Here is a 22156-nt window from a genome sequence, read left to right as displayed (position 1 = left end):
TGGGTCAAGTTGTAAAAACAGGTCAACATATTGTAGAGACCCTCTGTGATGAATGAGTGAGACTTTATCTGGTTCTCTGCTGGTTTATTGAACCTTCACACAGGCTACTGTGGGCCGTAGCCAACGCCAGAATAACTAGAAAAACACCATAACTTAGCTCCAGAATTAGCCACCGTTCCCAGCTCTCTCTACTGCTGACTCTCAGCCAATCAGAGGTGAGCTAACTAAACATGGCATGTTCACTGACATCAGGTAAATCTGGAACTGAATAATAAACATTGAAACCTCACCATCAACAGCAATATCAGTTCGTTGTCATATTCTGTTATCTTCTAGTAAAATGATTCATACATGCATGAAAGTCTTTGCTATTCATGACTTTATGAAGAACTGATCGGTATCTCCTATCTCCAATTTCGTTATACACTGTATAATGACAATAAAGCATATTCTATTCTATCCTGATATCGTGAGGCACGGAACGGATTTGTTTACATTTTCACTGGAGTTTCGACTTAGGGAGAAAATTGACTTACATCAATCTATAGGAATGGAACTCTGACGTAAGTCGAGGACCTCCTGTATGAATGTTAGCATGAACATTAACATAAACATTTATATGAATGTTAACATGAACATTAACATAAACATTTATATGAATGTTAACATGAACATTAGCATAAACATTTATATAAATGCTAACATGGACATTAACATGAACGTCAGCATGAACATTAAGAAGAAAATGAAATGAGGAGCAGTTGTGTTTTACAGAGGAGCTCTGCTGGGTTTAAACACTGCGGTTCAGAAGTTAATAGTCAGTAAAACAGGTTCATTTCTGAAGAGCGTCATGCTGCTAACGCTGAAGTCAGGATCTCACCTGTGGTGGCCTCTACAGGTACAGCATGAAACGGTAACGTCAACAGGTTATCATGAACTGACTGATGGACAGATGGACCCTACAGGGAGGATGGAGGCCGCTGAGGCTGCTGGGTAATGTTTGGGGCAGAGAAGCATGTTGTCGAGGGGATGTCACATTAATTTAAATAAATGTTTTGCAGAAGCTGCACTTTGATTTAACTTGTTGCTTTATCTTCTGGCTGAAACAAGCATTTAAGTTTTATTGAACTTTGAAGCTTTAGAAGAAAATCTCCTGAACCAGAACGTTGTGAACATTTACACACATTTACCTTTTTACCTTCACAGTTTCTCTGCAGAGATTTAAAGCTCCTCTATAGTTGATAAAACTAGACTTCCTTTAACTACCTACACTGCTGTTTCTTCTAGAATGTGCAGATCTATGGAGTCCCTGCAGCTCAGCACTCCAGCTCACCTCCAGGGGTCCGTTTCACGAAGCAGGTTCAACAAACTCTGAGTTTAACCCTGAACTCTGAGTTGATCTACTCTGAGATAGAAAACTCTGAGTTTTCGGTTTCACAACAGCTGATTTGAGTTCGTTTAATCAACTCGGAGTAGTTTCACCCGGAGTTAAGCGCGTGCACCACAACTCTGAAAAGCCAGTATCAATGGAGCGCCGATTCGACGAGTCACCATGGCAACGGGGAAGCGGAGGACTACACCGCTTGAATTGGAAATCTTAATGCGCTTATATAGCGAGTTTGAACACGTTTTTAGAAAGAAGTGCAGCACCTGCAGCTGCAAAAGAGAGGGAGACGGTGTGGGAGAACATTGCTGCCCTGTCAATGCGTAAGTTTAAATCACAATATTACAGGAAAACTGTTTGAATAGTAGCCTATTAAGTTATTTCATTTAGGTGCAATCCTGCAGGGGAGAAGAGCATGTGGCAGCAGATGAAGATGAAATATAAAAACATTTTTAAAACAGGTAAGAAGTCAGCATAATCTCATGGAGCTTCCTCATTTTGATCATGTTTTACATTGTAAAGTAGCCTAAATATTAGGTGGCTGTTTGTGCAGTGGTTTTATCACACACAGCCTAAATGTCTGCATCCATATCAAGTTCTGTTAAATAATTAAGCCTATTTAAACTAACACAGACTTCTACTCAGCAAACTATATATATATATATATATATATATGTACACACACACACACACACACACACACACACACACACACACACACACACACACACACACACACACACACACACACACACACACACACACACACACACACACACACACACACACACACACACAGAGCCTTGATGGTTCTGACAGGTTTAAGTCCAGAGAAAACAACAAAGATGGTAAAAGTCGTTTCAGGGCCAGACACACATTTCTGACCGTCCTGCATACAGTTGTCTTACTGAGGTGTTCTGCATTTCCTACATTATATAAAAAACTTCCATTTGCAAAGAACCGCAGCACAACACACAATATCTGCTGGGATGTGAGAGCATGACTGTGGTTGGTGATGTTGTAAATGTAAGGATGGATGAGGTTGGATGTAGATTATGGACCGTGATGTGAAACGGTACCGCTCTAAAAGATAGTTGTCCAGAAATGTGAGAACATCTATGTGCGGTCTGATAACAATCTCCTGACGAATATTTAATTCTCTGTGCAGTAATGCTGCTCCTTCATCTACTGGATCTTTAATAAAAGGACGTCATTTTGACACACGGCAGAACTAGACTTCGCCAAAACTCACCAGCTGACTGAATGAATGAGGAAATGAAATAGCGTGTGGCTGAAAGAGGGCGGAGACTGAGAGAAACTCGAGGTTTACTGAGATAAACCTGGTCCCGACCAGGTTAGAGTCATAGAGTCTGTTACTATGGTAACTGACTGAAGGTTTAAGTTACCTCTCTTTGTGAAACAGGCTAGAGTTACCCCTCTGTCTCTGGTTTGAGTTACCTCCCTTTGTGAAACGGAAAACTCTGAGTTTCCCTCATTTCAGGGTTTTCATTAAACCTGCTTCGTGAAACGGACCCCTGATCTGCTCCAACACTAAAACTCTGCTGTAAAATCAGAGGATTCTGACTCATGTTGGAACCAGAAACTGGTTCTGCAGAAGAAGAATGAAGGAAGTTCCACCTGCAGCTGACAGGATGACTTCTTCAGGTTTATTCTATGTGAAACTGTGGATGTGCTGCCACCTGCTGGTGGTCTGACTGCACTATTCTGTACTTAGTGGAACATTAAACTAGGGCAGTTTTCTCTTTGATGCAGCTTGAAGCTAATTTCTGTTGGAGCTCCCAACCAACAAACACTAGCTGTTAGTGTTCCTCCTCCTCCTCATCATCATCATCGCCAAACGCAGCCTGCCAGAACCACGTGACCATTTAGTCAGCCAATCCCTGAGGAGAGAGCAGCTGATGCCACTTTAATTCATAACGATCAAGGTGATGTTTCTATGGAGACCACAGGGGTCACTGTAGGTCAGAGCTTACTGTAGGTCAGAGGTCACTGTAGGTCAGAGGTTGCTGTAGGTCAGAGGTCACTGTAGGTCAGATGTCACTGTAGGTCAGAGGTCACTGTAGGTCAGAGCTTACTGTAGGTCAGATGTCACTGTAGGTCAGATGTCACAGGTTACTGTAGGTCAGATGTCACAGGTCACTGTAGGTCAGATGTCACAGGTTACTGTAGGTCAGATGTCACTGTAGGTCAAATGTCACAGGTCACTGTAGGTCAGAGGTCACTCTAGGTCAGAGGTCACAGAAGGTTAAAAGGTTTTGATCAGAGATGAAAACAAAATCAGACGTATCCAAGCAACCTTCAGGTAAATGTTTCGGAGCGACACCTGTCACACCTGTCTGGAGATCTGTATCTGTAGCCTAAGATGTAAGGAGGTGGATCCCTGCAGGTAACTAGAGGACCAGCAGCACAGAGCTTCTCAAGCTCACCTGTTGTTCACAATACTACCTTTAACATGAGTTTGGGCTAGAGCAGCTCAGTGGGAATTAAATTCTCTGGACCTAAAACAAATCATTCATTATGCATTCTAGCAGGTAACTTTTGTAGGTTCACACCAGTGAACGAGTCAAAGGAAAAGAAAAACAGCTCCATTAAAGGGACGGATTTGTCGTAACTTCAGACTGTGAGGTGCTGTAAAAACAGCTTCAGCAAACCGATGAAAGGATCATGACAGAAAGAGCAGTGAACCCAGCAAACCTGATGCCGCCACCATGCTGGCAGGTCAGCTGACTCTCCTCAGGGGTGTGGCCTATCAACACAATGCTGCATCAAGCTGAGGGTCTGACAGGGTAGGGGGTCTAGCAGTGTTACACTGATGGACAACATGACGAGCATGAATCAGTTCAGACTCCATGGATGAAACTTTATTTTGACACGATGCAGCAACTTACCGACCGTCTGCTGCAACAGAAACATGCAAACACCAAACTGCTGCACGTTAAAGCTCAGCTACCTCATCACCGCTGCCATCACCTTTTATCTGCTTTTATCAGTGAAGCTTAGCAGAAGCAAAATTCCAAAATTCAAACGTAATTTAACTGTCAGCCAACTTTCCACCAGCAGTGATTAAAGGAGCTCAGCTTTAAGGTTTTCCATGTAAAATACTCACACACAAAAACAGCAAGAAAAAGAAAGAACAAAACCCAGTATCCCGGCAACAACAACACGAGACAGAAAACAAAAGCAGAAATGTGAAAATTAGTGAGCAAACAAGAACAGAGGAAACAACAAACACATTAAGCAGCACATAGAAAACAGGAAATCTGCAAATACTGGAAACAAAGTACGAGTGAAAAGAGACACAACCTGCGAAAATACAAAGATTGGAGATGAAAGTTCAGCTAAATACCTTTGGATGCCCTGGAAGGTGCTGCTGGCCATGTCCACGATGCCGCCTGTTGGCCGAGCAACCACCCCAACCAGACCTTTACCGATGCCCTTAAAGAAACCTGCTGCGCCCTCCTTCTTTGCTCCTACAGACACACAACAAACTGTCCTGTTTAGCTGCTTTCACTGACATCCTTTCTGTTTCACGGTTGTGTAGTCTGTTACAGTGATTGTGGGTTTGTTTTCGTGCAGTGTAGTGTTGTGTTGTGTACATACCCTCCACAGGTTTGGTGACGATGCCCGTAACTCCACCTACAACTCCCTGCAGACACACAAGCAGTCAGTGATCAGCAGCTAAACCAGCGACAAACTCTGACTCAGTAAACCAGCAGACTAACTCTGACTCTAATCAGTCCGTCTGTACCTTCAACAGGCCTTTTCCTCCTTTAGCCAAACTTTCTCCAAAGTCTTTGGGTGGTCGGTTCATCTCCTCTCGTCGTTTCTGTTGGTACTCTTTGTCCATAGTGATGGCTGCCAGACCTTTACCCACCGAACCCGTGATCCTGGACACCATGCCTGCAGCACCACCTGCAGGCAGAACCAGTTGAAAACAGAGTTCACTTCAACTCAGTCTCTCCACAGTCCTTGGATCAGTGTTTCTCAGAGTTTCTCACCGACAGTGTGACCTAACAGGCTGCGGACGCCGATCACAAAACCTTCTGCAAACTCCTCCGGACCCTGAACAGCCCCCTGCAAACCAACCAGGACCTCAGGTTCTGATCCAAATTCACATTAACGTTCTTCCTTATCGCTTTAACAAAGGAGTCGGTTGTAAGAGGTTCAGCCGACAGTGTACAGGTGTGTTACCTGGAACGGCTCATAGAAGAAGGCCTCCACTCCTTCAGACAGGCCACGGATCAGTCCAAACGGGTTTCCCAGGACATCCAGACCCAGAACCAGAACATACATCTGCTTCAAGAACTGCAACCAGAAAAAAAACAAGGTTTCCTTTAGATCTTCAGTCTTTAAAGACACTGTCAGAGGCTTGTCTCTGAGAGATGCTTCCTGCTCAGCTCCAATCATGGCGGCACTTTTTAGAAGCACAAAGAGGAAGACTATCTAGAAGCAATAATGATTTAATAATGACTTAATACTGATTTGATTTTACTACAAAGCAGTTAAACAACAGAACATGAGACGAGCAACACCACACTGTTGAGCTTTTGTTCCTGAAATGTTAAAAGATCAAACTCTTGATACGTTCATCTCAATGTGTCCTTTAGTCTTTTCTGGTTCTTCAGGTCTGATTGGCTGGTGGGAGTTCCAACTGTTTAACATCTGGCCCACCTTCAGAGAGGCTGATGTCCTGAGACTCCATCTGGCTGCTAGTTTATAGAGTCCCATGAAGAAGGCGTGGGACAGGTGGAGGCTGGAACCTTACCTGTTCGCTGTAGTGTCGCACCACCGCCCATATCAGCTTCTCCCTGCGGTAAAACTGGTACTTCACCTCGAAGAAGGCCAATCTGGCAAAGACCAAACAGAAACCAATGTTCCTCTCTTTGTCGCTGGACATCAGAAATGTGCAACGTCTTTACGGCCCACAATGCATCTGTCTAATTCCCAGCAGAGTCTCACTTGAAGATGAGGTCGTCCACGTCGGTCAGTGTGGCTCCGATGCTTTTCAGCAGCAGGTTCAGGGACTGCATGGCTGCAACGTCCTGAGCTACATCTTCACCGCTGGAGCCCAGAGACAGGCTGAGGTGCAGCTGAAACACGGAGGAAACATCAGGAGGTCAACAGAAACATGAAGGAATCATTAGATCAACAGAAACATGAAGGAATCATCAGATCAACAGAAACATGAAGGAATCAGGAGGTCAATAGAAACGTCAATCAGGAGGTCAGGGTTAGGCTAGAAACGGTTTTTCTGATCTGAACTGTCAGAAAGATTAAACTCTGGAGGAGAACACCTAGTCGTCACCTTGATGGGTGAGATGTGGAAATGTTCGAAGAAACTGAGTCCTGACGTGTCGGTCAGCGACGCCTCCATCAGCTCGGCCTGCAGCCCCTGGAGATCTGCTTCTATCAGCCCCGACTGAAACACAGACACAGTAAACTGCAGTCAGTCAAGGTCAGGGTTAGTTCAACCACTGACCACTGCCTCGCTCTACCTTCAGCCGCTCAGCCTGAGGATCAGCAGCAGGACTGAACAGAGCCAGGAAGGCTCCCAGGAAGCCCTGGTCCATCTTCAGCGCCATCTCCTGGACAAGAGCCATGAAGTACCTGAAGGACAGAGACGCTGGAGATAGGTCTGAACTGGTTTATTATCAGGTTAAACTGGTCTGTGGTCAGGTTAAACTGGTGTCTGTGGTCAGGTTAAACTGGTCTTTGGTCAGGCTAAACTGGTTTATTATCAGGATAAACTGGTTTATTATCAGGTTTAACTGGTTTATTATCAGGTTAAACTGGTTTATTATCAGGTTAAACTGGTCTGTGGTCAGGTTAAACTGGTTTATTATCAGGATAAACTGGTTTATTATCAGGTTAAACTGGTTTATTATCAGGATAAACTGGTTTATTATCAGGTTTAACTGGTTTATTATCAGGTTTAACTGGTTTATTATCAGGTTAAACTGGTCTGTGGTCAGGTTAAACTGGTGTTTGGTCAGGCTAAACTGGTTTATTATCAGGATAAACTGGTTTATTATCAGGTTTAACTGGTTTATTATCAGGTTAAACTGGTTTATTATCAGGTTAAACTGGTCTGTGGTCAGGTTAAACTGGTTTATTATCAGGATAAACTGGTTTATTATCAGGTTAAACTGGTTTATTATCAGGTTAAACTGGTCTGTGGTCAGGTTAAACTGGTTTATTATCAGGATAAACTGGTTTATTATCAGGTTAAACTGGTTTATTATCAGGTTAAACTGGTCTGTGGTCAGGTTAAACTGGTCTGTGGTCAGGTTAAACTTGTCTTTGGTCAGGCTAAACTGGTTTATTATCAGGATAAACTGGTTTATTATCAGGTTTAACTGGTTTATTATCAGGTTTAACTGGTTTATTATCAGGTTAAACTGGTCTGTGGTCAGGTTAAACTGGTGTTTGGTCAGGCTAAACTGGTTTATTATCAGGATAAACTGGTTTATTATCAGGTTTAACTGGTTTATTATCAGGTTAAACTGGTTTATTATCAGGTTAAACTGGTCTGTGGTCAGGTTAAACTGGTCTTTGGTCAGGCTAAACTGGTTTATTATCAGGATAAACTGGTTTATTATCAGGTTAAACTGGTTTATTATCAGGTTAAACTGGTCTGTGGTCAGGTTAAACTGGTTTATTATCAGGTTTAACTGGTTTATTATCAGGTTAAACTGGTTTATTATCAGGTTTAACTGGTTTATTATCAGGTTAAACTGGTTTATTATCAGGTTAAACTGGTTTATTATCAGGTTAAACTGGTTTATTATCAGGTTTAACTGGTTTATTATCAGGTTAAACTGGTTTATTATCAGGATAAACTGGTTTATTATCAGGGTAAACTGGTTTATTATCAGGGTAAACTGGTTTGTGGTCAGGTTAAAGTGGGGTTTACTGACTTGAACTGCATAACGTTGCTGTGCTGGTTGAACCTGGTGATGATGGACACGTCGATGAAGGGCTTCGGCTCTGTGGAGGCAGAACACACGGTTACTCAGGACAACAAGGAGTCTTGGATCAAAGGTGTGAAGCAGCTGATGGTCCACCTGAGTCCAGAGCGATGGACTTTGGAGGAGAAACCGGATGGAAGATGATGGGGAAGATGGCACCTGGAAGCTGGTTGTCCACCTGCACACAAAAAGCCCATCAGTCATACAGGTGAGTGTCTGTGGACAAACATGTGTCCAGGTGTGCATTTACCTGCAGCCAGTGGAGCTGGGCTCTCAGGCTGCGCTGGTGCATCGACTGCTTGAACTCCACCTGGATCCCGGACAGGAAGTTCCTCCTCACCTGGCAGGAAAACGGCTGACGCATCATCATGGTGGCTCCACTGAGGTTCACCTGACAACCAGTGACATCACAGACTCTCTCTGAGCACATTGGACAGACAGCTGATGTGACCTGGGTGATGGTTGACCTCTGACCTCCAGGTTGGACTCCAGTCTGACCCAGCCTCCTTCTGTCTTCCCGCTCAGCTGATCCTGATAGGTTCTCTCCAACAGGTTGATGTTCTTCTGGCTAAACGGCTTCCAGCGATTCTTCGGCTTCATCTCCCACACCACACCTGAGCTGTAAACACACCACACCTGAGCTGTAAACACACCACACCTGAGCTGTAACACAAATGTTGAAATGATGTTTACCTGCTGATGTTTACCCGTTTACCTGTGTACCTGTTGATGTGTACCTGCTGATGTTTACCTGTGTACCTGCTGATGCTTACCTGCTGATGTTTACCTGTGTACCTGCTGATGTTTACCTGCTGATGTTTACCTGGTGATGCCGATGTAAGCGATCTCCTGCCGGCTGCTGTTGTTGATCAGAGACAGTCCGAGGTTTTGCAGCGACACTCTGACCTCCTGCTGGAACTGCTCCAGCTCCTCGGCCTGCCGGGCCTTGGTCACCACAGCAACGTCCTCCGTGAACAGCAGGACCCGCTGGCGTCCGTCCAGGAAGGACACCCAGTGGACCTGAGACTGGTTATCGTAGGGAAACTGTCCGACCTCGTCCTGAGAGAATCAGATTATGGACAGAGGTCTCGTCAACGTCACACATTCAGAGCCCGCTTCATTTAAATACATTATTATTATTGTTATTATTATTATTATTATTATTATTATTATTATTATTCAAACGTATATATATATTCAGATGTTAGATCACTTCCTCTGGATCCTCCTTTCCTATAATGTGTGACTTAGCTGCTTTCTGGTTCCTGTAAAGGTCTGCTAACTGAGCTCCTCACAGTTCAAAGTCCTGCTTTGAACTTCAGCTTTTCTTACATCACCAGGAAACATATTTGTAGAATTCCTGCTACAGAATAATCAGCTGCCTTCAGTCACAGCGTTTCCTCAGTAGAGAAGTTTCTCTCTCAGGTCTCTATGAAGCAGCAGATGGATATTATATATATATATATATATAAGATTATATATAAGATATTCATAGTTTCATTATGTGGCATCACTAAACTATAAAACTGGTCATCATCTCCGTCAGTCTACCAGGAAGGACAAATAAAACCCTAAACCCACATGTTTCAAGTGTGATACAGACCAAGAAGAGCTGCTGCAGCCAGAGCCAGGAGGAGAAGCTGCTAAAACCCACACTGTTAACATGCTGATTACTGTCCTGTTCTGGTTCTGGTCGGTCTGTTCAGTGAAACATCTGCTTCTTCTTTAATCCGTCAGCTTTAACCTCTGAACTGATCAACCAGCAGCTCTGTTCCCATCAAACACCTCGTACAGCATTAATACCACCAGCTGAACCTAACCCAGACCTTCAGCAGGCCCAGTTCTCCAGAATGCTCCATGTAGCTCCAGCGGAGGGTCCGGACTCCCGTCGGATCGTCCCAGGCAAACCGCCGAGCCTCGTTGGGTTTCAGCTCCCGAACCACCGACGAGCCGCTGAGGAGAAACCGTCACATTAAACTCACACCTTCAGCTAGAAAACCTCTTTTAGAGCTGCAGCACCACCTCCTACAGAGCGGAGCTCAGAACGTCAGCAGAACCTGCTGCAGCCAGGTCTGCAGAACCGAAAAGGCTCAAAACCAGTTCATGGTTTAATCTGAGGGAGAGATTCTGCAGAATCAAAGAGACAAACCAGCAGCACTAAAGATCCAGTCTGACAGCAAACAAAACTCAATGGTTCATTCCCAAGGCTCTGACAGCCGGGACTGTTGTGGTCTGTTGTGTGTTAGTTGTATTTGTTGTGTGTCTGTTGTGTGTTAGTTGTATTTGTTGTGTGTCTGTTGTGTGTCTGTTGGGTTTGTTGTGTTAGTTGTGTGTCTGTTGTGTGTCTGCTTTGTGTGTCTGTTGGGTTTGTTCTGTCTGTTGGGTTTGTTGTGTTAGTTGTGTGTTTGTTGTGTGTCTGCTGTGTGTCTGTTGTGTGTCTAGTGGGTTTGTTTTGTGGTTTGTGTGTCTGTTGGATTTGTTGTGTTAGTTGTGTGTCTGTTGTGCATCTGACCTCTGAGTGTAGCTGATGCTGGTCCAGGCCGTGTGGTTCAGCAGCAAAACAGGAGCAGCTCCTTCATAATAATCAGAGAAACTGACGACGGTCGAATGATCGGAGACATTCACGTCCACGATGACACCTCCGCACTGCAACACAGACACACAACTACTGTAACACACTGCAACACAGACCCACAACTACTGTAACGCACTGCAACACAGACCCACAACTACTGTAACACACTGCAACACAGACCCACAACTACTGTAATGCACTGCAACACAGACCCACAACTACTGTAACGCACTGCAACACAGACGCACAACTACTGTAATGCACTGCAACACAGACCCACAACTACTGTAACGCACTGCAACACAGACCCACAACTACTGTAACACACTGCAACACAGACCCACAACTACTGTAATGCACTGCAACACAGACCCACAACTACTGTAACGCACTGCAACACAGACGCACAACTACTGTAATGCACTGCAACACAGACCCACAACTACTGTAACGCACTGCAACACAGACGCACAACTACTGTAACGCACTGCAACACAGACCCACAACTACTGTAACGCACTGCAACACAGACGCACAACTACTGTAACGCACTGCAACACAGACCCACAACTACTGTAACGCACTGCAACACAGATGCACAACTACTGTAACGCACTGCAACACAGACACACAACTACTGTAACGCACTGAAACACAGACGCACAACTACTGTAGGGCACTGCAACACAGACACACAACTACTGTATGGCACTGCAACACAGACACACAACTACTGTAATGCACTGCAACACAGACACACAACTACTGTAACGCACTGCAACACAGACACACAACTACTGTAACGCACTGCAACAAAGACACACAACTACTGTAACGCACTGCAACACAGACGCACAACTACTGTAACGCACTGCAACACAGACGCACAACTACTTTAACACACAGACACACAACTACTGTAACGCACTGCAACACAGACACACAACTACTGTAACGCACTGCAACACAGACGCACAACTACTGTAACACACTGCAACACAGACACACAACTACTGTACGTCACTGTAACACAGACACACAACTACTGTACAGCACTGCAACACAGACGCACAACTACCGTAACGCACTGCAACACAGACGCACAACTACTGTAATGCACTGCAACACAGACACACAACTACTTTAATGCACTGCAACAAAGACACACAACTACTGTAACGCACTGCAACACAGACACACAACTACTGTAACACACTGCAACACAGACACACAACTACTGTAACACACAGACACACAACTACTGTAACGCACTGCAACACAGACACACAACTACTGTAACACACTGCAACACAGACACACAACTACTGTAACACACAGACACACAACTACTGTAACACACTGCAACACAGACACACAACTACTGTACGTCACTGCAACACAGACACACAACTACTGTAACACACTGCAACACAGACACACAACTACTGTAACGCACTGCAACACAGACACACAACTACTGTAACGCACTGCAACACAGACACACAACTACTGTAACGCATTGCAACACAGACACACAACTACTGTAACACACTGCAACACAGACACAACTACTGTAACACACTGCAACACAGACACACAACTACTGTAACGCACTGCAACACAGACACACAACTACTGTACGGCACTGCAACACAGACACACAACTACTGTAACACACTGACAAACAACCATGTAAAAAAGTGAACACAGAGTGAAACGGCTGCTGTGATTGGTCCAGCAGACAGTGAGAGTGAAACGGCTGCTGTGATTGGTCCAGCAGACAGTGAGAGTGAAACGGCTGCTGTGATTGGTCCAGACACTCACCATGTCCAGGCTCAGCAGGCTGCCGTTGTCCTGCTGGCTGAAGAAGAAGGACTTGGAGGCAGATTCAGAGCCGACCACACGGACACACAACTTCCCTGAGCTGCTCTCTGGCCACAGAGGGAGGCACTGCAACACAACAACACGAGTCAGTCAGTCACAACAGACGCACAAATAGAGACTGTTCCAACACACAACTTGAAGTCCAACAGATTCTGATATCAGAGTCTCCTAAACACTGAAACCGACTGCACCGACACTGTTCCACAAAGACTACAGTTCCCATGGAGACTACAGTTCCCATGGAGACTACAATTCCCATAAAGACTACAGTTCCCATAAAGACTACAGTTCCCACAAAGATGACAGTTCTCAGAGACTACAGTTCCCATAGAGACTACAGTTCCCACAGAGACTACAGTTACCATAGAGACTACAGTTCCCATAGAGATTACAGTTCCCACAGAGACTACAGTTCCCCCAGGGACTACAGTTCCCATAGAGACTACAGTTCCCCCAGGGACTACTGTTCCCACAAAGATTCCAGTTCCCATAGAGACTACAGTTCCCATAAAGACTACAGTTCCCATAGAGACCACAGTTCCCATAGAGATTACAGTTCCCACAGGGACTACAGTTCCCCCAGGGACTACAGTTCCCATAGAGACTACAGTTCCCCCAGGGACTACAGTTCCCACAAAGATTCCAGTTCCCATAGAGACTACAGTTCCCATTGAGACTACAGTTCCCATTGAGACTACAGTTCCCATTGAGACTACAGTTCCCATAAAGACTACAGTTCCCATGAGCCTCAGCACCGAGGTCTGCCTGTTTCATGGATGGAAAGACTACAGGTGGAGTTCTGACACTTGTTTGTTCTGATGTTCTCCCTCTGTTCTGACAGTTCTCTGTGCTAGTTTTGGACCTCTCCCTCTGGTTCTGTCTGGTTCTGATGTTCTCTGTCTAGGGCTGGCCCGAACAGCAGTTTCTGGGCTCCGGATATTCGGGCCCTATCAATGACAAATATCCAAATATTCGGTCTGGTCCGTGAGGTCAGAGGCGGTGAGCTAATATACACTCGGATATCAAAATTAATATCCGGATACCACCGTTGGAACCGAATATTCGGATAATCGGGTCCAGCCCTATCTCTATCTAGTTCTGATGTTCTCCCTATGGTTCTGTCTGGTTCTGATGTTCTCCCTCTGGTTCTGTCTCACCTCGGTGGAGGAGATGTAGTGCCACCTGGTGGACATTGGGTTGAGGACTTCTCCCACCTCCAGCTCAAAGGTGGACTTGTTGACCAAAGTGTAGAAGGGACTCATAGTGACGATCCGGGTCAGGTTGAAGCTGCTCATCTGGATGCTGACGCCAACCTGGACGGGACCAGAGTGACAGACGTTTTATTCAACAACAAAACAGTTAGAACCTCCACAGGACAGTTCTGCTGGAGGTCACCATCTGAGAGGAACTACACCGTTACCAGGAAGTCCATGTTGCTGGCAGGACAGCGGACGCAGCCGTAACTTCCCACCGTGTCCAGAGAAAAACCGTCCGACCAGGAGCTGGTGGAGACGCACAACTGGATCTGCAACACACAAGGCGGCTGTAAGCAACACAACACCCTGAACTGCTGTTACCATGACAACAGGGCATCAGGGTCTGATAAAATCCTTGTTTATGTTAACCTGGACACAAAGTGATGCTTAGCATGAAAAACAGTTCAATCCCAAAAGTAAACAGTAAATAACTGTTGAGTGTTTACTCCAGCTCCAGCCCAAAGCATGGGTTCTGGTACCCAAGGATGGGTTCTGGTACTGATCAGTAAAAACAGATCCTTATTTATGAGTTTAGATCAGAACGTCCCCCATCAGTCCAGATGCTTTAAGGACCCAACATGAAACACCTGAAACCTGAGGGCAGCTGGAGCTTCTGTAGCGTTCATTTAGTTTCACGATGAAAGGACAAAACGCCGCTCATTAAACACATGAAACTGTAGTTTAATAAATGAACTCAGACCCAATGGAACAATCATGAAACTATTCAGATTTCTGCTGTTTTAATGATACTGAGGGTAAATAAAGGGACCGTGTCAAACCGGCAGGAGGAACGTGTTTCTATGAACTCATGTTGAACATAGATGTGTTCTGCTATGCATCCAGGTGTTCCTAACCTTGCTATTGCTGAACAGGTTCTTCTTCCTGAAGGAGAACAGGACGATGTCTCGGTAGTCGGCCGGATGTTTGACGCTGACGTCCTCCGATCGGTACTGAAGAACTCGAGATGTCTTGTTGATGATCCAGTACGGGCTGAAGAGCGACAGCAGCAGGCGGCCTGCCGTCCTCGTCACGTGAACGCTCATGTCTACCGTAAGGTTGATGTCCGAGTCGCAGGTGAGACACAGAGCGAAGAACTCTGGCATCTCCGGCTCGATCCGGACGTGTCCGTGCCAGTCACGGCCCTGATACCTCATCAGAACCAGAGACACGATCTCACCTGAGACACGAGCGTTCAGCAGGTCCGACGTGCTGCCCTCCTGGAGCTCAAAGGAGTCGGCCGAGCTCTGAGGAAGAACCAGGTCAGACCAGGTGAGACCAGGTGACATAAGATAAGACAAGGCAAGACAAGATCTACTTTATTTTGCCAGATAAACAATAAACAGCTTAGTGGAATAAACACAATTACACAGAGGTTAGTAGTAAAATAGAAATAACAAGAATACAAAGTACAAAATGTAAGTTTCTAAAAGTGTTTCTGTCAAGTACACATGAGGTCAGACCAGGTGAGACCAGTTCAGATCAGACCAGGTGAGACCAGGTGTGCTGAATAAATCCTGTGGACCTGTCGTACCTCCATCATGTAGCGGAGGGTGTAGGGCAGCAGGTTGCGTAGCGTGGCCACAGGGTGCAGGTGAATAACGTAGGCGGGGTCCCAGTCCTCCTCCCCATGGCTGGCGATGTGTCGCAGGACGTCGGGTACGGCCAGGGTGTTGACCATCAGCGGCAGCAGGCTGCTGTCGCATGCAGGACACTGCAGCAGCGAACGCACCTCGGCGCTGCGGTGCACCTGCTCCTTCCAGGCCACGCAGGTGGAGGACGCAGCGTACTGACCCTCCAGGTGACCCGCTGGACGGACAAACAGCTGACACCTGCAGGACAGAGGGAGACATCACTGCACTGAATACCTGGTGACTGCTCACCTGGTGGCTGCTCACCTGGCGGCCGCTCACTTGGACACCAAACCACCATGAAAGCTCCTCTGAACTTAAGCCTACCTGACAGAGTTGACCTGTGACAAGTGAGTTAGCAAACATTGAACATGTCTGGAGCTCAACGCTGACTAAGAATTTATGTTTCCATGACTCAGCATGACTTTCAGAGACTTTCTGTTCAGTGCTTCGGTTATTTTTGGGTTGGCTGGATGAGTTTGGTCCTTAATGTTGGCTTTGTTCTTTTCTGCTGCCACTTGACAGACTGATGGATGTTTGAAGCAGCAAAAAGTGTCTGACACCTGAAATAAGCTGAATAACAGACAGCCTGGCTGGTTGGTCAGGAGGTTCTACCTGTATGTCTCTAAGGTGATGTGAAACTCCGTCTCAGGTCCAGCTTGTCCAACGCTCTGCAGACTCCTGGACGTGGGGCAGTACTTCAGGATGGTGAACGGCACTGAGAAGTGATTCTTTATCTGAAAACACAAAGCAAAGGTGACATCCTCTGCTGTTCATCATCAGTGTGTTCAGACCAGGTGTGTGAGCTTCAGTATGTTCAGACCGGGTGTGTGAGGTTCAGTGTGTTCAGACCGGGTGTGTGAGGTTCAGTGTGTTCAGACCGGGTGTGTGAGGTTCAGTGTGTGAGGTTCGGTGTGTTCAGACTGGGTGTGAAAGGTTCAGTGTGTGAAGTTCAGTGTGTTCAGACCGGGTGTCTGGGGTTCAGTGTGTTCAGACCGGGCGTGTGAGGTTCAGACCTGCAGCGGAGAGCGGATGGTGATGACCTTGTTGCCTTCAGCGGCGTTGATCTGTAGCAGAACGGAGACGGCCTCTTGCAGCATCGGACCGCGGATGTTGTAGAGGCGTCGACCCGGTTTGTCCACGGCGATGTTGGAGATTTCACTGTATCCGGAGGGCACTGCGGGTCAGAAAGACGTGGTTATTGATGGGCTGCAGCTTCACAACAAACAGGAACACGGAGCGAGAAGGACAGCTGACCGATAGTGAGGTTGAACAGGCAGCTCTCCTGCCGCTGCAGCGTCGACAGTTTGCCTCTGGACGACGGTTCGAACATGGAGTGCTCCAGGTCCATGCTCTGATCCACGGAGAGCTCGTGGAGTTTTCCCTGAGTGGCAGATCCCACTGGCCTCAGGTTGACGCTGTGCTGCACAATGAGAGGAATCCCCAGAGAGTTCCTGATGGTGAAAGGAGCCTTCTCCTTCAGGGAGCTGTCAAAGGTGGAGGCTGTGCCCTCGGAGAATGCCTGATCACAACAAAGAAGACAACATTTAACAGGTACTGTCCATCTGCACGGCCAGGAGGTGTTGGATGTCTGTACCTTGGCGAGGTTGTGGAAGACACCGAGGCTGCACTGGGAGATGGTGATGTTCATGGTGTCTTTGGAGCAGATGCTGATGGCAGTGCGAGGTTCAGGAAGAAATATAAAGTCGTCCCCATGAACAGGACTCTTGTCCTGAACCGGGTTTGTCTTCATCTGCAAGAACAAGAACAACAGCAATAAGTTGACCAGAGGGCATCAAGCTGAGGTTCAGACTGGGGGAAGACTTCTGGCTACTAAAACTAGTCCTGATGCAGAGGCACCAGGACTCGTTTTAGTCTGGACATCAATGGGGTTCTCTCCGTGGAGGTCAGAGTATATACTGAACTACATTCACTCTTCTAAAGTCCCAGAAACATGGTCTTAACCCTACAGATGCTGCATCAGCTGCAGGGACGTCAAACCGACAACAGATGCTTTCTCACGATGTCAGTTATTCTGGAGACTGAAGTGAAATAAATACTCTAATTCTTTTTGGAAATTCATCAAAAGTATTGATATTGACCTGAAGGCCTCTGGAGAAAGTAGAACTGTCTGAAACCTCCAAGTAGTTTTACTGAACATAAACCTTATTTATGAATGTTCTGCTGTGGGATCTGCTGTGTTTCTGTGAGGTTACTGTGTGCTATGGGAGATAACACTGTGGGAACGTTACTGTCTGGTGATGGAGCTCATTCTGGGATGGAAGTTTCTATGCAGGTTGACTGTAGTTAATTTGTCTAAAGTGCATCAGGAACAGCACCCGGTTCTAGTGGACAGTTGGACTGAACCAAGGTTTAATATATGAGCAAACGGCGGTACCTCCAGCTCCAGGTTCCACCGGCGCTGGCCGCTGTCCACTCGTTCAATCAGGGGCTCCCACACGGCATGGACCTCATTAAAGTAGTTCACCTGCAGACAGGAAGCATCAGCTGTAGTAAAACACACTTTTGGTTTTCTCACTACACAGAATCCCAGATTCAGCTAAAACTCAGACTCCTGGTGTGTTTGGTTTCTCATCATCATTAATTTTTATTTATCCTGATCACTGAATGTCACTGTCCAGATCCAGATCTGGGTTCAGGTTCACATTAAATGGTCTGCATTTATGCTGTATATAACTTTTCGACCTTAGTGGTACTCAAAACACTTTCCTATACGTTTTTCATTCACACACCAACAGAGCTGCCATCAGGAGAAACTCTGGGTTCAGACCCAAGGACACGTCCACAGCGGTGGGGGACGAGAGTTACTGTTCAGGTTCAGGGTTTAGTTTAAGGGTTCTGGGTTTGCTTGAGGGTTCCGGGTTTAGTTTAAGGGTTCTGGGTTTAGTTTAAGGGTTCTGGGTTTAGCTTAAGGGTTCAGGGTTTAGTTTAAGGGTTCCGAGTTTAGTTTAAGGGTTCTGGGTTTAGTTTAAGGGTTCCGGGTTTAGCTTAAGGGTTCAGGGTTCAGTTTAAGGGTTCTGGGTTTGGTTGAGGGTTCTGGGTTTAGTTTAAGGGTTCAGGGTTTAGTTTAAGGGTTCTGGGTTTAGTTTAAGGGTTCTGGGTTTAGCTTAAGGGTTCAGGGTTTAGTTTAAGGGTTCCGGGTTTAGTTTAAGGGTTCTGGGTTTGGTTGAGGGTTCTGGGTTTAGTTTAAGGGTTCTGGGTTTCGTTTAAGGGTTCAGGGTTTAGTTTGAGGGTTCTGGGTTTAGTTTGAGGGTTCTGGGTTTAGTTTAAGGGTTCAGGGTTTAGTTTAAGGGTTCAGGGTTTAGTTTGAGGGTTCTGGGTTTAGTTTAAGGGTTCAGGGTTTAGTTTAAGGGTTCTGGGTTTAGTTTAAGGGTTCGGGGTTTAGTTTAAAGGTTCTGGGTTTAGTTTGAGGGTTCTGGGTTTAGTTTGCGGGTTCAGGGTTTAGTTAAGAAATCAGGGTTTAGTTTAATGGTTCAGGCTCAGTTCAGATGAACATAATGTTCAGGTAAAGATTCAGGGTCAGGTTGGGTTGATGTTGAAGTTCAGGTTCAGGATTCAAATGAACATTCCTGTTCAGGGTTCAGGTCCAGATCCAGGTCTGGGATCAGGGTTCAGGTTTCATTCTTACCTCCAGCGTCACGTCGGCTCTCAGCTGCAGCAGAGACGACCAGTTTTTGGCCGATCCATTGAAGGAGGACTCGGCCAGCAGCAGGGGGACAGTCCGATGACCCAAACCAGATTCCAGAGTCACCTGAACCACCTGAGGGCCAACAGCACCTCATTAACATACAACACACCTGTGCAAGTAATTCTAATATTTAAAAAAAAAAAAAAAAAGCCTTTAGTGAGAAGGTGAAGATCCGGTACCTTGACCTCGGCAGCAAAGCTCTCGCCCTCGTTGCGTCCATCCGGCTCTCTGAAGCTCTCGGTGACCTCTGTGGCCTGGTCCACTCCCAGAAACCAGAAGTTACAGTTGTAGATGTTCATGACGGACCACAGGTCATCGGCAGGAGGCTTCAGCTCCTGACCCTGCTCATCGCTCTGCTTAGCCGTCATGGCGGTGGTTATCGTCATCACCGTGTTGAGGATGAAGGGTGAGATCTGCAGGTCAAAGATACGCTGATAGTCTCCAGTTTTATCTACCCAACATCACTAACAGGCTGACAGAAGGAAACCAAGTCACCACGTGATCCAAACAGCGTTTAACCAGTCTTTCCTCTAGTCTAGTCACATTTTTACTCACTTTACCTGCTGGTGTTTTAGGGAGTTACCTTACTGACGTATACATGAACGCACCTTGATGATGACTTCCTCCACCGTCACTGAGCCACTCAGTGGTTGGTTGGGGTGAGTTCTGGTATTCAAAGCAACCGAACATGGTCTCAGCACCTTCAGGGACAGATTAATTATCAGATATTTCCACAATATATACATAAATCAGCAGATTTTGCTGTTTTATTGCAAAATGAGGAACACATTTCTGACAGAAAATTAAACACTTGTTGGCTTCATATGTTACAGGATTCATACTTTGAGAGAATGAAAGGTGACTAAGCTGCTTTATTTGTAGTCAATAATCCTACAGAGGAGTCTGATATTTAAAAAGCAAACCTGGTGTGAATGTGTATAAACAACTCCCCCTGGTGGACAACCTAAAGAGCTTCACATGACAAGCTCTTATATCACCCTGCAGGAGGCAGAACAACCTGACAAACACACGTGTGACTCCACGTGTTCATGTGACGGTGTGGTCATGTGATCTTACGGTGGTGACGGCCTTGTCCTCCTTGTTCCGGATGAAGGGGCAGGCGAGGACCTTCAGCTCCCTCAGGTTGGCCCTCATGTTCTGGGCACCATCCTCCTCAGCCTGCAGGATGAAGTCGCACTGGAACGACGCCACAAGGGCCGGAGCGTCGGCCTTCATCAGGCTGGCCACAAACACCACCTCCGGGTCGACCACCACCGCCCGGACACGAGTCCTGGCCATGGAGCCTGCAGAGAGACGACAAACAGGACGGTTCATCTGATGAAGCTGATGGAGATGTCATCATTAAGGTGGAGAATCAGCTTCAGGTGTCACCCAATGACCCCTGAGCTGTAAATATTCTCATTAATATTATTTCCATTACCAGTCATCTGTGTTCTCAGTTAACAGTAACATCATACTTAATCAGCAAAATGTAAGTAACATCAAAGTTTCTCTGAAATCTGCTGCAAACAGATGCTTTAGGAAAGTTGAGATTATGAAAATGAACACCGATCAGCCAGAACACGATGACCTCCTGCCTCATACTGGGATGGTCTAAACCTCCTCTGACCCAGTGGGCATGGAACCAGGACCTCTGAAGGCCTGTGGGTTCCAGGGGGACCTACATAGATCAGGCTGATCCTGGACCATCCCACTGAGGCTCAATAAGATCTGGCTCTGAGGAGCGTGGAACCCGGGTGAACAGCTTAGTTGTGTTCCCTGGGTTCTCCTGAGCAGGTTTTGTGGTGTGTCAGGGTTCATGGACCTGCTGAGGGTGGAAACTGGCATCAAGGACTGCTGTTATCATGGGGGTGGAGGGTTGCTGACCTGCAGGGTTTAGGTGGTGGAACATGTCAAACATCCACATGGATGTCAGAACTCAAGAGTTCCCAGCAGAACGCTGGATTATAAGAAGATGATGGAGGTTCTTCAGCTGTCAGAATGCTGGATCATAGGAAGATGATGGATGTTCTTCAGCTGTTAGAACGTTGGCTTATAAGAAGATAATGGATGTTCTTCAGCTGTTAGAATGTTGTGGCTGATCGGTTATTTTTCACTCAGCTGATTAAGGAATTTCTGCAGCTCTACTCAGATAATTTAGTTTTTTGGGGTATTTTGTTCAGATAGTATCTGTGGTGTTCCTCAGTGCTACATGCTGACATTAGGTTCTATTACTCACTCAGTCCACAGTAAACTCCTCCATTATCACTGCATGTCCCTGCAAAGACATTTTACCACCTAACAATAAACTCCCAACATGTCTCCAGTGTAAAAATCTGAAAAAAAATCATTGACAGTTTGGTTTTTGCTGGACGAGGTCTGCAGCTGCACACTGTCTAAATGAGGAGCTGCTACGTCTGTTCGTCTTGTGATGATTTTTAATCATTAAAAACATTTACAGTCAAACTCAAGAATACAGTAACACTCACAATAAGAAACCTAAATGAATCCACACTGTTTAAAAGCCTGATCTCAAGACTTCAGTACTACAAACCAAACAGCAGCTTGTTTAATGGTACCTGAATAGTTAACATGTGAATGTCTGCCAGTACCTTCTGCCATGACTCCGTTAAATAATCAAAGACTCGCTGCTACATTCATTCCATTCCAACGAGAGAAGACATGGTCTGTCCAGCATTCCTTTGTTTCCCAGAGAACAACGTAAACTGTT

The 22156-nt window shown here is 46.0% G+C and overlaps 1 protein-coding gene across 11 annotated transcripts in view; it reads right to left on the bottom strand.

The window, feature by feature from the left end:
- The window catches only part of vps13c (vacuolar protein sorting 13 homolog C), a 78697-nt gene that overhangs the window by 4530 nt on the left and 52011 nt on the right, over positions 1 to 22156 (bottom strand). For 10 of the 11 annotated variants that reach the window (XR_008601608.1, XM_055010326.1, XM_055010411.1 and 7 more), the window contains 30 exons: positions 20503 to 20729; positions 20034 to 20126; positions 19605 to 19838; positions 19366 to 19497; positions 18115 to 18204; positions 17314 to 17469; positions 16974 to 17238; positions 16733 to 16893; positions 16332 to 16453; positions 15620 to 15917; positions 14943 to 15332; positions 14253 to 14357; positions 13990 to 14145; positions 12773 to 12898; positions 10886 to 11019; positions 10200 to 10326; positions 9197 to 9432; positions 8848 to 8992; positions 8624 to 8764; positions 8470 to 8551; positions 8323 to 8392; positions 6901 to 7012; positions 6711 to 6824; positions 6365 to 6495; positions 6171 to 6252; positions 5597 to 5710; positions 5404 to 5479; positions 5154 to 5317; positions 5006 to 5051; positions 4752 to 4875 (listed from right to left, as the gene is read on the bottom strand). Coding sequence is in view for 9 of the 11 variants with exons in the window: in XM_055010326.1 (XP_054866301.1) it covers positions 4752 to 4875; positions 5006 to 5051; positions 5154 to 5317; positions 5404 to 5479; positions 5597 to 5710; positions 6171 to 6252; positions 6365 to 6495; positions 6711 to 6824; positions 6901 to 7012; positions 8323 to 8392; positions 8470 to 8551; positions 8624 to 8764; positions 8848 to 8992; positions 9197 to 9432; positions 10200 to 10326; positions 10886 to 11019; positions 12773 to 12898; positions 13990 to 14145; positions 14253 to 14357; positions 14943 to 15332; positions 15620 to 15917; positions 16332 to 16453; positions 16733 to 16893; positions 16974 to 17238; positions 17314 to 17469; positions 18115 to 18204; positions 19366 to 19497; positions 19605 to 19838; positions 20034 to 20126; positions 20503 to 20729 (4453 nt within the window). In the remaining 2 variants the exon portion in view is untranslated. Of the gene's footprint in view, positions 1 to 4751; positions 4876 to 5005; positions 5052 to 5153; positions 5318 to 5403; positions 5480 to 5596; positions 5711 to 6170; positions 6253 to 6364; positions 6496 to 6710; positions 6825 to 6900; positions 7013 to 8322; positions 8393 to 8469; positions 8552 to 8623; positions 8765 to 8847; positions 9037 to 9196; positions 9433 to 10199; positions 10327 to 10885; positions 11020 to 12772; positions 12899 to 13989; positions 14146 to 14252; positions 14358 to 14942; positions 15333 to 15619; positions 15918 to 16331; positions 16454 to 16732; positions 16894 to 16973; positions 17239 to 17313; positions 17470 to 18114; positions 18205 to 19365; positions 19498 to 19604; positions 19839 to 20033; positions 20127 to 20502; positions 20730 to 22156 lie in introns of those variants that run through there. The other variant, XR_008601635.1, reaches the window with a different exon arrangement.

Source organism: Amphiprion ocellaris, chromosome 1 (assembly GCF_022539595.1).
Source record: "Amphiprion ocellaris isolate individual 3 ecotype Okinawa chromosome 1, ASM2253959v1, whole genome shotgun sequence".
Classification (NCBI taxonomy): Eukaryota; Metazoa; Chordata; class Actinopteri; family Pomacentridae; genus Amphiprion; species Amphiprion ocellaris.
Note: the sequence above shows the minus strand (reverse complement) of the source record. Positions and strands in the feature narration are given on the sequence as shown.